Source organism: Dipodomys spectabilis, unplaced genomic scaffold (genome assembly GCF_019054845.1).
Source record: "Dipodomys spectabilis isolate Male_0828 unplaced genomic scaffold, ASM1905484v1 ptg000024l, whole genome shotgun sequence".
Lineage (NCBI taxonomy): Eukaryota > Metazoa > Chordata > Mammalia > Rodentia > Heteromyidae > Dipodomys > Dipodomys spectabilis.
This window is the reverse complement of record NW_024870701.1, coordinates 11,910,100-11,924,208: the sequence shown is the minus strand read 5'-3', so window position 1 is coordinate 11,924,208 and position 14,109 is coordinate 11,910,100. Positions and strand designations below refer to the sequence as shown.

Genomic DNA, 14,109 nt, shown 5'->3' with positions numbered 1-14,109 from the left:
GCTGAGGGCTTGAAGAAAGGCTGCTTAAGCCCTGTGGGAGTGTCTGTCCCAGCAATGGAAAGTTATACTGAAGCCTGTCCATTTGGGAAAGAATCCCTTTTAAGCTCTAGAATCATTACTTGTTCTTGGAATTGAAAGGAGCTCACATTCTCAACTGGGTTTTATTTTATTTTTTTGGTTGGTCGTGGGCCTTGAACTCTGGGACTAGGGGCTATCTCTGAACTTTTCAGCTCAAGGCATGTGCTCTACCACTTGAGCCACAGCACCACTTCCAGTTTTCTGGTGGTTAATTAAAGAGTCTCAGACTTTCCTGCCCGGGCTGGCTTTGAACCGCAATCCTCAAATCTTAGCCTCCTGAGTAGCTAGGATTGCAGATTACAGGCATGAGCCCCTGGTGCCCGGCTGGATTTCTTTTTTTAATGAAGTAAAATTAGATATTTATTTTTCCTTCCCACTACCCCCTAAAATAGTCTAGTGAACAATGGGAGCCAACTAGATGCTGGTCGATTTGCCCACAGCTAAGTGAAACATAGTTTGGTCTCAATTTTCTCTGTATTTATTGGGATATTTGTGCATTACAAAACAAGTAACAAATGCCTACTGCTGAGGCTCTTGAAATCAAATTGAGCATGATCTGAGTTTAAGATTTTCTAAAATTAATTTCATCCTGAACATATACATTCACATGGCACCCACTTACAATGAAAAAAGGAGTGACTTCCCGGTCAACTATGGATGTTATATTAATTTCACCGGTTTTTTGGTTAATGATGAAGATTCCATAAGGTGGCTGATCGATTCCTACTCCAGAGATGCGGTAGGTGACTGGCTGGTTTGCAGCACAATCTGAGTGAATCTGCAGGAAGAACACAGTGGAATATTACTGAGAGGGTATAAAGAGCTTGGTTTGATACATGACAACTATTTACCTTGAGAAGTGTTGAATATGCTGTCCTTGCCATCATTTGTGAAAAGTTGAAAACAGAATTACATTCTAAGATAGGTGAAATAGCTTTTGTGTTTCCATAATCACTAACATACATGCCATATTTTAATGGTAACTGACAATGCAATAACACAGATTCCCATTTCTATTTCTACTAAATAATAAAAAGTAAAATATCATCCCCAATAAAAATGCCATTGCCTTTCTTATTTAAGCCCACATCCACTCACTCTATGTATACAATTTGATCTTATATTATTTTCAGTCTCCATACTAACAGTGGATTTACAGTAGGGAACTCCTTGCTGTCCTGAAGAACTCACTAATACAGCTGTTAAAGAAATTTGATCTTTAGATTTAAAAAAACTTTTTAAAAAAGGTAAAATATTAGAAGCAGCTTTATATGGAATTGTGTAGGTAACAAAAATCATTGGAACTTAAAAATGGTTATTCTGAAAATGGGAAATTTAGTAAGAAAGTAAAGCCATTCAAATATATGCTTATAGGAATAAAAACTGTGTCTTTGAAATAAAAGACTGACAATTAGCAAAACTTACTAGGAAGTCTCCATGTGTTCCTGTGTGAATGGGTGTGTATTTGTCAGAGTGTATCTGTATTTGTTTGTATATCTGGATATGTATTAATCTTGGTGGGATATGTATGTGTATGAGTGTATGTTGTAGAAAGGGGCACATTGTGAAAGTTATAAATAAACACACAAAGTTATAAATAAACACACAAAAACAGAAGTTCATTTCTAATAGATTATAAAGCACACATGCTGAAGTAGTTTATTGATGTGTATAGGAGTGTATATCGAGAGTAAATCCACTCTGAATCACTGGGTATTCTTATGTATATTTATTTTGTCCGTTATATGAATCAATATTTAACTGTTTATCTGAGTATCTAACATTCTTAATTTACCCTGTTAGGAACTTCAGTTTTCATAACTTGAATAATTATAGTTTTTCTCTGTAACACAATTCTTCAGTCAGATAAGTTCACAGTCTATGGAGAAGACAGGTTCTGTCAAACTTAACCCTCTTCATTTGATTTCAGGTTTATGTCTTGAGTTCTAACTTACTTTGGCGATTGGGTTTCTCTTAGAGTTGTCTTCACCTTCACGACAAGCCGCAGCAAACTTGATCCATTCACGTTTTTGCCTTCTGATGGAGTGCCACTTGATGGTGCCATTTTTAGTGTTATAATCTCTTACCTTGAAAGGATAAGATAAAGTCGTAGTAGCAGTGGGAATATTTGTTCTTCAATTAGAATGTTAAGAAATTTTCATAGTTACTTCAGCTTTTCAAATTACAGTGAGTTACTTGGTATCACTGTCTTTAATTTCACAAATTTGGTAACTAAATATTAGAGTGGAACCAGGGGTTGATATGGAAATATATTCCTTAATAATTAATCGTTAATACTTATTAATTTATTGAATAATGACCTTTATAGGTAGAAAGTGACAAATGTGCGATTTCATTGCATATTTGCTAAATCTAAACCCAGGCATTCTAGTTTCTGCTAGTGTTGCTGTGTCATTTTACTAGTTTTCTCTATGAATTATGTACTTAAAACAATGTGGAAAGGGACATTTTTAAATAATATATTTATTTGCTTCATGAATGTATTATACTAACATATTCTTTATTTTTTTTTCTTTTTTGTTTGGGGACAAACAAAAGGGTAGGTTGAACTCACCATCTTCCTGGCTTGGTCTTGCCTGGGAGTACTGGTATGAACCAACATGCCCTATCATTTTGCTTTGAAATGTGGAAAAACCATTTGTTGTATCTTACCTGGATTCGAAATTCACTGTTAACTTCTACCACCACCTATAAAAATAGACAGTCACAATAGTTAACTTGGTATTGAATGCTTTAAAATTCATATTGCTTACTCATTAAAAATTGAAAGACCCAGTCTTGTGAGTCATTAGGATTATGTTATCAGTTTGCATTGCAGGTGGCTTTGGGTTACTTCATAGGTTGATGAGGGTGCTTAGAACTCTTCTTGGTTTTTGCATTTTTATTTCTCTCATTTTTATGATTCCTACTGAAAAATCTTTGAAAATTTCATTTTTAGCCATTCTTAGCCATAAGGATACTTGAAGATAGGTCCCAGAGGAGGATGTGTGCTGGAGACTTGGGCTTTCTTAGTAAATCTTATGACTGAAGAGGTAAAAATACTGATGCAACCCAGTAAGAATCAACAATGAGTTAATATACTAAAACATTAGACTATGGTTTCAGGATCTGACAAGCTTACCAATGGAAATGAGAAAAGTGCTTAGAAGCTAAGAAGGGATACAAAGCAGGGAGATATCCAAAAAGCTTCAAAATATTTGCTCCTTCATATGCAATTCTACACATAAGATTTTAGTAAAAAGAGGAAAATGCAAGTATGTAGGGGACAAATCATGAATATAAGATTTCCTTAGCTATTTTTCCTGCTTTATATAATTCCTCTGGCCACCCAAGTGGCCAAACAGCTATACTTGTTTAAACTCTGGGTCTGATCACTGTTTATAACATAGAGTAAAACATCAGAATAATTTACTTTTCCCCTAGAAAACACAGACACTTCTTAACATCCATTTATCAGGTATAATATCTCTATATCCTTGTTTAAGGTATTGTAAAAATATATATTTAAAACTTAAGTGTATATTTGAGGACCAGTTTGCTCAGATTGTTTTAAATTACAGGGAACATCCATTAAAGATACTATGCACCCTTGGTTTTAATGTCTACCTAAATAAAAGATGTTAAACATTTAATCATTTTTGTAATAAGTAAGTATAAAAATGATGTTCACAATCCCACTTTGTATCATTGATATACAACTTTTATCCATTTCATTTAAAATACTAATACTAGTAAAGTTTAAATTTAGTTAATCATTTTCATAGCTGCTTTCAATTTCATCTTTAAAGAAAAATGGAATTTCACTTTTCAAGGACATACTAAGAATTCATCATAACTGATTAAGAAAACATTTATCAATAAGAGAAAAGTATTAAGCCATGATATAGTGTTAATCATTATAATTACCCCTAGTATCATTCACTGATAATAACTACACAGTAGGCAACGCATTTAGAGAAATCTTTACATATAATCTTCACAACAAAAACATATGGTTTATACAGAGGAAACTGAAGTGTAAGTTTTGATTTATAACATCCGACTATTCAATACATTTCAGCCTAAATTTGTGTATGTGGTATTTCAACTAAATTACTAAGTAAAAACTGCTACAAAGAACTGATGATACATCTTTGTAAACTCAGAAAACTGATTTTAAGCCAATAACTTCATCCTTGTGATCACAAATATTTATACACAACATCAACAGTAATAGAAGAGGAAATTAGGGGGAAAAAACCTAAATGGTTAGAATGATTAGGATGTGTAACTAATATCGTTGTTAAAGCCATCTGGAGTATGGACCTGAGAGGATGTTTATGAAATATATTCCTCTTGCTATTTATGAAATTTCTAGCTTTTCCCTCTCTCTTGAATGTGGGTGTGGGGTAGGGCGGTGGAGACACCTTATTTGTATGTTTCAAAGTCATTTCTTCATAGTTTCCACACTGTGTATGCCTCTGTTATCTGTGACTGCACTTCCCTTCCCGTAATGAAGTGTCAGTTCTTGCTGTTTGCTTTAGATAACTATGCCAGATGACTAAGACATCTTTTTACCTTTATGCAGCTGGGTCATTCTCTTTCCCATGGGAAGCAGTTTGGGCAGAGGACCAAGCAGGTTTCAGCACAGTGTCAGACTCACAATTGGATGGGTAATTAAAAAACTGCCAAGTCTGCTTAAAAATGTGGTGGGTTGACTGATCTAAGCTTCTTTTCTTTTGTTCAAATTGTAGAACAAACTCAGAAACAAAGTCCATGTTAGACTTTCACAAGCAAAACAATAATAGTAGAAAAAGATCACAGAGTAGAGTTAGAAAACCTTTGATTTATTTTCTAAAATTCTTAGTGCTTTCATTTATTCATCTGTAAAATGGGTAGACTAACTTGTATATGAGTACTTCTACAGTTCTCACCTAAAATCCCTGTTTGCAGGGAAAATATTGAAGTATTTTCATCATGGGAAAGGTTTAATAAAATTATGGGGTTAAAACCTTACTTGGGCAACAGCTGGCAGGTGCGATGAGAAGAGGAAGAAATTACAGGCTGACAGCATTTGACAGTCAGGGTGTCAAGTCAGGATAGAGGTTAGGAGGAGCTAACCAGAAGCAGAGGCGGTGAGAATCAGAAGGAAAGATCAAGGGAGAGATAGTGGAGAGACAGAAAGAATCCTTAGGGCTTGAGAACAGATGGAATGGGGGAGTTAAGAAGGGGAGGAGTGTCGGGTAACAATGGTTTTAAAAACTAGGACTGGAAGAAACCACAGTAGTAGTAGAATTTAGCAGATCTGAAGACATTGAGTTGAAGATGAAATAGAAAGGCCAGATAAAGATGCTTTGATCTGAAATATGGATCATTCAGCCAAGAGCTGTAGATATGAGATACATATGTTCAAGTAGGAGTGTAAAATTATGGAAAATATTAAGTTCCTAAAGTAGAGGCTACAAAGAAATAACCTGTGTTTGAGGAAGACAGTGGAGAAATCCCAATAATTGTACAAATGGGAGCAAGTGTAAGAAACAAGAGAAAGAAGCAGAGAATTGGTTATAGAAATGGGAGGGAAACATACTGCATTTTAGCAGTTCTTAAAGGAAGGGAAATTAAAAGACAGATATATGAATGAAATGAAAAAAAAAATAATGGGCAGCATGAATCCTGAGGAAATCTTGAGGCTTTCAGTGATATTTTTATCTAGCTGGAATATGTCTTTACCTGAATAAACGAAAACATGAAATAATAAGAAGAGAAGGAAGACTCAAATCTGATCACCTTATGTAGACGTTTAAAGAATAAAAAAATATGGCAGGACGAAATGATAGATGTTGGAATCCAGGAAATTGGTGGAGAAGGATTTGTGATTTTTTTTCAGAAGCTGAGAAGGAGGGAGGAGTGGTATTTTTATTAGAAAGTAGAGACATTGGAAAAGAAGATACTTAATAGAAATGTGGTGATGGAGAGAGCTGGTGGAACAGGTGGAAAAAAGAAAGGACCTTGGAGGCAGCGAGTAGAAGCAAGCAAGGAAGGATGGAGATCAGGAAAATTGAAGCACATTGTAATGAGTGACCTAGATATCGTCCCTAGAGTAAAGGTGAAGTTTTTATCTGAAAACTGTGGAGCACTTTGGATTCAGCCATATGTTTAGAGTCTTGGTTACAGAAGATGTAATGGAGCTTCACTGAGAGGTAAACATGGGTTGTGAAGATGCCTGGGCCGAGCCCAGCTATGCTCTGCTTTCTTACTCACTGGGTTTGAGCCTTGGGGTAGTCCCTTCCTCAATCTGTGCTTCAGTTTCCCTATCTGTGTTGAAAACTAACACCCCTTTCGTTAGGGTTTATGAAAGCAGTGACTAATTTAACTCAATGGTTGCTTTTATTGAGTCAAATTTCTGTTCTGAGAGGCAACTTATTTGTTTATTTGTTTTAAAGGGACAGGATGCAAAATTGCATTCTAATTTTAACAATTTCCTTATAACAGTTTGTTCCATCCAGTTTTTGTGATATTATACCATGCATTTTGTATATCATAAAAATTGGCTTGAAAAAGTAATTTTCCTAAGGAAAATCGATTTCCTTTTTAATAATAGTGAGTTAATTACAATTTGTGAATCACAAACTTCTGATACATTTGTTAACTCTTAGATACTTGTTTTCTTTGGAAAACTTCTGCCTCTTGCAGTGCTCTGATAAAAGGTATCAGTTGAGTTTGGCTATAATCCACTGGGTTGATTTCTCATGTTTATTCATGAGTTTATATGTTTTCTTATCAATTCATATTTAACTGTGTATTATGAAGATCCAAGGCTTACCTGAATCATTTAAAGGGCTGTAATCCTAAAATATTATGGTAAGTCTTAGATATGATGGCAAATAGACATAATACCATACTACAAAATTTTAGTAAAACCAAATACAATGATTTCCTTGACTAATATTTTTGATAGCATTTGGGAACAGAAGTATAAACTATCTGAAAATTCCCTCTGGTGCCTCTGCTTTGTGTGTGAGTCACCTGTTGAACAATCTTGCACTAGCTTAGGCTACTGCAAAGGATATAAAGGTTAATCACAGAGCCTGTCTTTATACTGTTTCCAATCACATCGTTTCACAATCAGCAGGCATCTATTAATTATTTGCAAATCTATTAATTACAAATCTATTATTTGTAGGGATGTGATTTCTCATTTGACAAATGTATAAAACTGTATTCTCATAGACCAGTGAAGAGCATGGATCAACTACCAGTGACATATTAGAATCAGTTTGACCCAAGTCCATGCAAGGCATTTGATTTACAATTATAACCAGCAGAAGTGGCATGACCCAGCACTCTGGGAGGGTGTGTCCTCAGTTGAGGGAACTTCATAAATTTAACTGCCATGCTAAGCACAATCGGCTTCCTGCTTATTATCTATATGGAAATGCCAGTTAAGACTCAAGAATACTCAACAGCAGTGGCCTTGTTGAATGCAGTGTGGAGTTATCAAAAACTAGATATTTTCTAGATTCCTTCACTTCTTTGAATAGATAAATCTTGTTTCTAAAGCCAGACCTGTATGAAGATAGTATTCTCCCAGAGACTTTCCTATTACTTAAAGAGTAAACCAGGAAATGTTTTATGCTTTGTGACAATCTAAACTGAGTTCACCAAAGAAGATGCCAGTCCTAAACCTAAGTTAAAATACAGAAGCTGTAAGGAGCTAACTCCTACCTGACCATTCTGCAAGACTGTTGTCCCCAATTAACAAGCAAAAAGCCAGAAGTGGAGATATAGCTAACGTGGTAGATAGAACACCAATTATGAAGGAAAAAGCTGAGCTGGACCTCGACGGTAAGAGTTCAAGCCCCAGTATTGACACAAAGGGGAAAAAAAGTACAAAGTCTTTGTGACATATACCATATTGATGGAAATAATTATGTTTAAGTGTAACTTATAAGTTTCACTGAGATGACTAGAAATACTACTTTCATTTCCTATATTTTACTAAAATGTTAAATCTCTACATTATTAGTACAAGAAAACAAAAAGACTCCTCTCTGTAATTTGTCTTGTTTGGTCTGTACTGGTTTGTTAGTTTTTTTCTTGCTTTTGGTGACAGCAAACACAAGAAAATTTATCTGCTCAAACAAATTTATGAATTATATGATAAAATAAATGTTATTTTCAGTGTATTTTAGCCTGACTGCTGAGAAATATCCTGAAAAACTTCCACTATATCCTTAAGAATGTCAACTAAGAACATATCAGGGGAGTTTCTTTTAGAATGAAATATTATCCTCACAGAAAAAGAAGTAAGTACAATGAATTGAAATTGTTCAGGTCATGTGTGGCAATATATAATAACTGTTTTCTCTGTTCTTTGGGCTGGATATGCAGACATTTGCCTTTATTTTTTAAAAAAATTTCAGATTCATATAGATGTTAATGGGCTGAACAAATCTGGCAAAGTTACAAGTATTTTTTCAGAAATGGTTAAAACTCTAGAAAGTCTAGAAATTCTATTTCACAACCACCCACACAAATTTCTTTTATTTGGTGCATGTTTGTTCTCTATCCAAAAAGAGAGAGAGAGAGTACATATCAACTCCTTTCTACTCCATATACTGATTTCATGGAGGGGGGGAAAACAAGAAAGAAGAAAGGAAGAGTGTGAGAAAGAGGAAGGAAGGAAAGAAAGAAGGAAAATAAAGAATAAAGGGAAAAGAAGTAAAGGAAGGAAGGAAGAAGGAAAAGAAGGAATGGGAAAAGAAAGAAGAGAAAAAAGAAAGGAATGAATGAGAAAAAAGGAAAGAAAGAAGAAAGGAAAGAAAGGAAGGAAGCAAAGAAGAAGTAAATTGTTTAAATAGGGATACAGGTGGGCCCATTACACCAATGAGATGCACAAGATGTTATGTCAAAAAACGAACTTTAGAACTTTGGCTGGGGAGGAGGGGAGGGAGAGGGGGGAGATGGGAAGGGAAGGGAAGGGGAAACAAAGGAGGAGGCAACCATGCTTGATAAGAAATGTACTCATTACCTTGCCCATGTAATTGTAACCCCTCTGTACAGTATTTTCACAATTTAAAAAAAAAAGAAAGAATGAATGAATCAATCCCTACCTCAGGCTTGCAAAGAAAGAAAAACGAAGTATAAGTATTTTCTACCCAGGAGTCCCATGTGAAGAATAGAAGAGTCACACATCAGTCTTGGTCATTTTAAGAATAGCTCTTCTGCTTCATTCTCTCAGATCCAACCCAGTAATTTTAATAAGGTCAAACCTTTCACTTTCACATATATAACATAGACTCCACAATGTGCTGTCTGTCACCAGCTAGGTGTTGTCACCAGTAGTTGCCCTAGCTCTCGTATGGCTTTTCCTTAAAAGTTTAAAAGTCCTAAAATCTTCACAGTTGTCCAAATATATTACTAACATAGATTGTTATTTATTTACTTTGAGAAGAGGAAAGTCTTTCTATGGATTTGTTTTTCTTTTTTGGGAGGAGGGTATGGTAAAAGCAACATTCCCAGTGAGACTAGAAGAAAGAAAATTCAGCTTTCTATAGTGGTGGTTGTCTTCAAGGGGAAAATACATTATAGCAAAAACCAGATTATATAACTCCAAAGGATATTTACCAAAATCTTTTAGTAAAATTGGCAACCGAAATGAATTATGATCCAAGCCTTAGGAAGTGAAATATTTTATAAACTAAATTATGCTGTCAGTATGAAAATAAAACATTTCACTTCATCTTGGTGAAAATATTTAAGGAAATAATTAACAAAAGGCATATGAGAAATTCATGATTGATTCCAAAGTAAATTTGGCCAAATACTCCCCCACTTTCCAAAACAAATCTACAAACTGAAAAGCTATCTGACCTCAAAAATAAAGTAGAAATGGCCAGAAATCGCTCCAAAGATAATATTTGATCAGGATACATAATTTGGATAAAATGACACAATTTATTGAATAATGAATAATTAAGAAGTAGTTGCTTAAAGAAATTTTATAGACTGCATTTAAGTAGAAATGGTGATATAATAAAAAATGAAAATGAGGCATATTCTTTAGAATCAGAAAAAGTAAATGTACAAGTACCTAAAAAAATTTTTAATCAACTAAAACTTTATGATAAGTCATAATGAATCAAATTTATAAAAAATGATATTTTAAGTAATCCATTATCTGGCAATATACAAGTTTCTGTGATCAAATGATATACCACATAAACTTATTGATCATTGTCATATTCCAAATAATGACACTAAGTGGAACTAAAGATCCTCTAAAAAGTCAGTGGGTTATGGGTAATGTTGGAAGAGCATCTCAGAACTAGTGCTATTGGTGTATCAATACTCCATTACAAGTAAGTATTACTGGTTAAGAACCATAAGAATCTTTCCTTTCAATGCTGGGGATTGAACATAAGGTCTCATGAATGCCAAGTAAATGCCTTATCATGGGGCTACAATTCCAGCCCTCTAACTCCCCTTACTTATTAAACTGAATTCAATCAAACTAGTATACCATGAATCAAAGATCTAACTTGTTGTTATATAAACCCAGCATTCCAGCTCAAAACTCAAGCAAGTAGAAACAAATAGAAATCACATCTTGCCAGGGCTGGAGGGCGATTTACCTGGCACTGCCTTTTTGGATTACATTAGCTTTGCTGTTTAAACACACACACACACACACACACACACACACACACACACACACACACACACACACAACAAAACAAGTATGACTAAAAGTATTGCTCAAAGTGGCTTGATTTAATATATTGGCATTGACCTTCTTATTTACTGTCTCTAAAAAGAAATCAGTTAATAACATGTAAGAGGGCATGACAAATCATTTTATTACAGTGGGGGCTAACAAATGTAAATTTTTTTTACCATGGTCACTTCTGTTTGAAGTGGTGAGAACAAATATAGTAAATAACAACACTTACTTCTTAGTTAGGATTAAGTGCAATTCCCACCACCTTCGCCCCTCCACCTGCTATGTAATTTATAAATCCCTCATACTGCCATTTTTTAGATTAAAAATGCTGTACTTCATAATTAGATAGCGTGGGATTCTGATATGAGCAGTATGGAAAACAGAGGAGATTGCTGGATTTGTGAGGAGAGTCACACACAACTGTGATTTTAATTTATGTAGACCCTGCTCTTACATGACACGGATTCTGTTAACAAAGGTATCTGACAGAGAAGAAATCGGGACAGGACTACGATTTACAGAAGCCTACCTGTCAATGAGAACTCAAACAACTCCACTAAGGAGGGATACCAATTTCCCGAGTTGAACATTTATTTACCTAGGATGACTTAGCAATGACTTGGAGGTTAGAGATGTGATAGGCTGCATTAGTATGATCCGGAGTCTTCAATTACAGAGAGAAACACTATTTAAAAATCAAGTTCATAAAAATCACCTTGTCATTAACATAAACTTTTAATGGGTTCAGGTTAGAAGTACCACTAAGTAACATTTTCTACAGAGTTCCCACCCGCTGATAAGTGAGGACCAATAGGGAAGAATTTTGAGCAGAATTCACTTACCAGAAAAACGAACAGCACTGCTGCTGCCCTGAGAGATTGCCAGTCCATCGTAGCTGCTGAATTCCCTTACATCCAACACCCTGGGAGTTTTCTTTGTTCTGCTCTGCTCTTTTTTTTTTTTTCTTCTTTCTTTCTTTCTCCCACTCAGCTGGTATCTGATTAAAACAATTTCTCAGTAGATGTTCTTACATGCAGGCTTTGAGGTGTTTCTGCCTTCTTCTGGGAGAAGAGCTGAAGGTACGTATAACCTGTCTGGATCCCCACCCTAAAAACTTGGGCTGGTCTCACTGAAATGCTTGACAAGATCATCATTGCTCCCAGGTAAAAGCTTAGGGACACACCCTCCATCCAGCTGAAAAGTAGACTGGATGGAGCAAGGGCGATTCACACCTGCACTAAAGGTTGCTGGTGGCAAGCACTCAAAGTGACCCAAGCCAGGAAGGTTGTGCAATGAATGGGGGTTTCTCATTTTAGGCTTTATTTTTCAGCCATTTAGCTTCTCCCTTAGATAAAAGGCACATATTGTGTAGAGGTTTCTAAGAGTCAGAGAATTGTCTGACCCATGCTCAGAGCCAAACCCTGAGGTCACAATAGAAAATTACAAGTTTCCACTTCAGTGAGATGTTAGGAAAGATTCTGATATTTTCTAAGAGGCAGAAAATTTGCTAATTTTGAGAGTAAGTATTGGTTCTGAAAACATCAAATCCAACAAGCAAAGCTATGATATGTAAAATTCCTAGATTCTCTATATACGTCTCAATTCCTTTTATGTGACCAGCGTAAGTCCAGAGAAAGATCCATTTTCTCTCTAAATGAAGATTTTCTTTCCCTGATTATTTTTCTCCTTTTAAGAGGCTTGAAGAACAGCTTCAAGTAAGGTAGGTGAAAAGTCAGTGAAGAATTGCAAGCAGACAGGCAAGTCAGGAGCCAGCCAATTAGACCGAAGGAAATGGCTGCCCACACAGGCAGAGAGAAAGAGCTGTTGTAGTCCCTGTGCTCCTGAATACCTGGTGTCCCACAGGAGGCCAAGCTTGAGCAAGCATCCTTCTAAAGAAGATTCACTTCACCTAGAAGTATCTAATATAAATACTATGAGTGAAAAGAAACCTCTCTAGGTGTTAGATACCTCTAAAGTATGAAATGGAAATCTGGAAAAAGAGACCTGTCTGATAAGCTGTCAGTGATGGGCAGAGAGATGCTAACAATATCCCAGAAAAGAAGAATATCTACGAGGACCAGTCTTCAGAATGCTGTCATTTCTACTCACAGATCTGTGGCAAATGTCATTTGACAGTTTTGAAATATCACACAATTCACCATAGAGCATTGAAGGATGGAGGGTTTGTTTACAGTGAATAAAAATATTTTTGATAGCAACTAGTTGATGGGAATAAATAAAAGTAGAAAGAGACCAGCAGGTCAAATTTCTCATTAGTTAAGTAAAACATTGCATAAGCATTGTTCTATGACAGCCTGAACTGGGAGGAGGATTGTCTAACCATGAATTATAGAAATCTCACTGGGAACCAAAGACAAAAGAACCCACTTTTGTATCCTTCCACAGACAAGTGAATGCTTTATCCACCTTGGAGTCCTGATACAGGGCCAGGGTGGCACGGGGCTCTCTTTATTCATGGAATTACCCCTCCCTGGGCCCAACCCGAATCTACCTCTCTTTCAACGCCCTGTTCCAACAATCATCCCAGCCTATTTGTAGGGCAGAAACTTCTCCAGCAGATTTCTGGAGAGGAGGTATGGCAAAGCCTCAAAGTTTCAGGGCATGACAATCTTGACAGGCACCTGAGAGCTAAAAACATTAAGCACAGTAGAAGAGGGCATTTATGAGTCACAGTTCCTTTTTCCTTTGTCTCTTTTCCTATCTTACTCACTTTCACATCCTTAGAGCAGAGCAGTCCAATTGAACTTTCTAAAACTCAGAAATGGTCTCTGTCTGTAATGTCAAAAATAGGAGCCATTTGCTCAATGTGGTTAATGAGCATTGAAATGTGAGTCTTTTCTTTTTTTTTTTTTTTTTGGTCGGTTGTGGGGCTTGAACTCTGGGCCTGGGCGCTGTCCCTCAGCTCTTCAGCTCAAGGGGAGCGCTCTACCACTTGAGCCACAGCACCACTTGAAATGTGATTCTTATGGCCAAGAAACTGAATTATTAAGTTAATAGAAAGAAGTAAAGCAGTGCGGCTATTGGCTACCCAATTGAACAGTTCCGAAGAGCTAGCACGTCATTGGTTTAAAAAAATTATTGTAATGATGGGCAGAGGGTTACAGTTACATAAACCAGATATTAAGTACATTGTTTTTGAGCAGTGTCACCTCTTATTATCTTCTTTCTTATTGTAAATCTTAATTCCTTCTGATAGTTAAAAAACTCGACTCTTTAATTAACCCTATCCTAGTTCTTTTCTCAGCTCAGGGAACTCGACCTTTCTTCTAGTTTCAATGGAAGTCAGT

The 14,109-nt window shown here is 35.9% G+C and overlaps 1 protein-coding gene across 1 annotated transcript in view; it reads right to left on the bottom strand.

Annotated features, from left to right (window-relative positions):
• Nucleotides 1-12,045, bottom strand: part of Dsg1 (desmoglein 1) — a 32,633-nt gene extending 20,588 nt beyond the window's left edge. Inside the window, exons 1-4 of the mRNA XM_042675325.1 lie at nt 11,644-12,045; nt 2,752-2,787; nt 2,034-2,165; nt 701-856 (exon numbers count right to left, since the gene is read on the bottom strand). Coding sequence (XP_042531259.1) covers nt 701-856; nt 2,034-2,165; nt 2,752-2,787; nt 11,644-11,691 — 372 coding nt within the window. The 5' untranslated portion in view covers nt 11,692-12,045. The remainder of the gene's footprint in view (nt 1-700; nt 857-2,033; nt 2,166-2,751; nt 2,788-11,643) is intronic.
• Nucleotides 12,046-14,109: the final 2,064 nt, after the last annotated feature.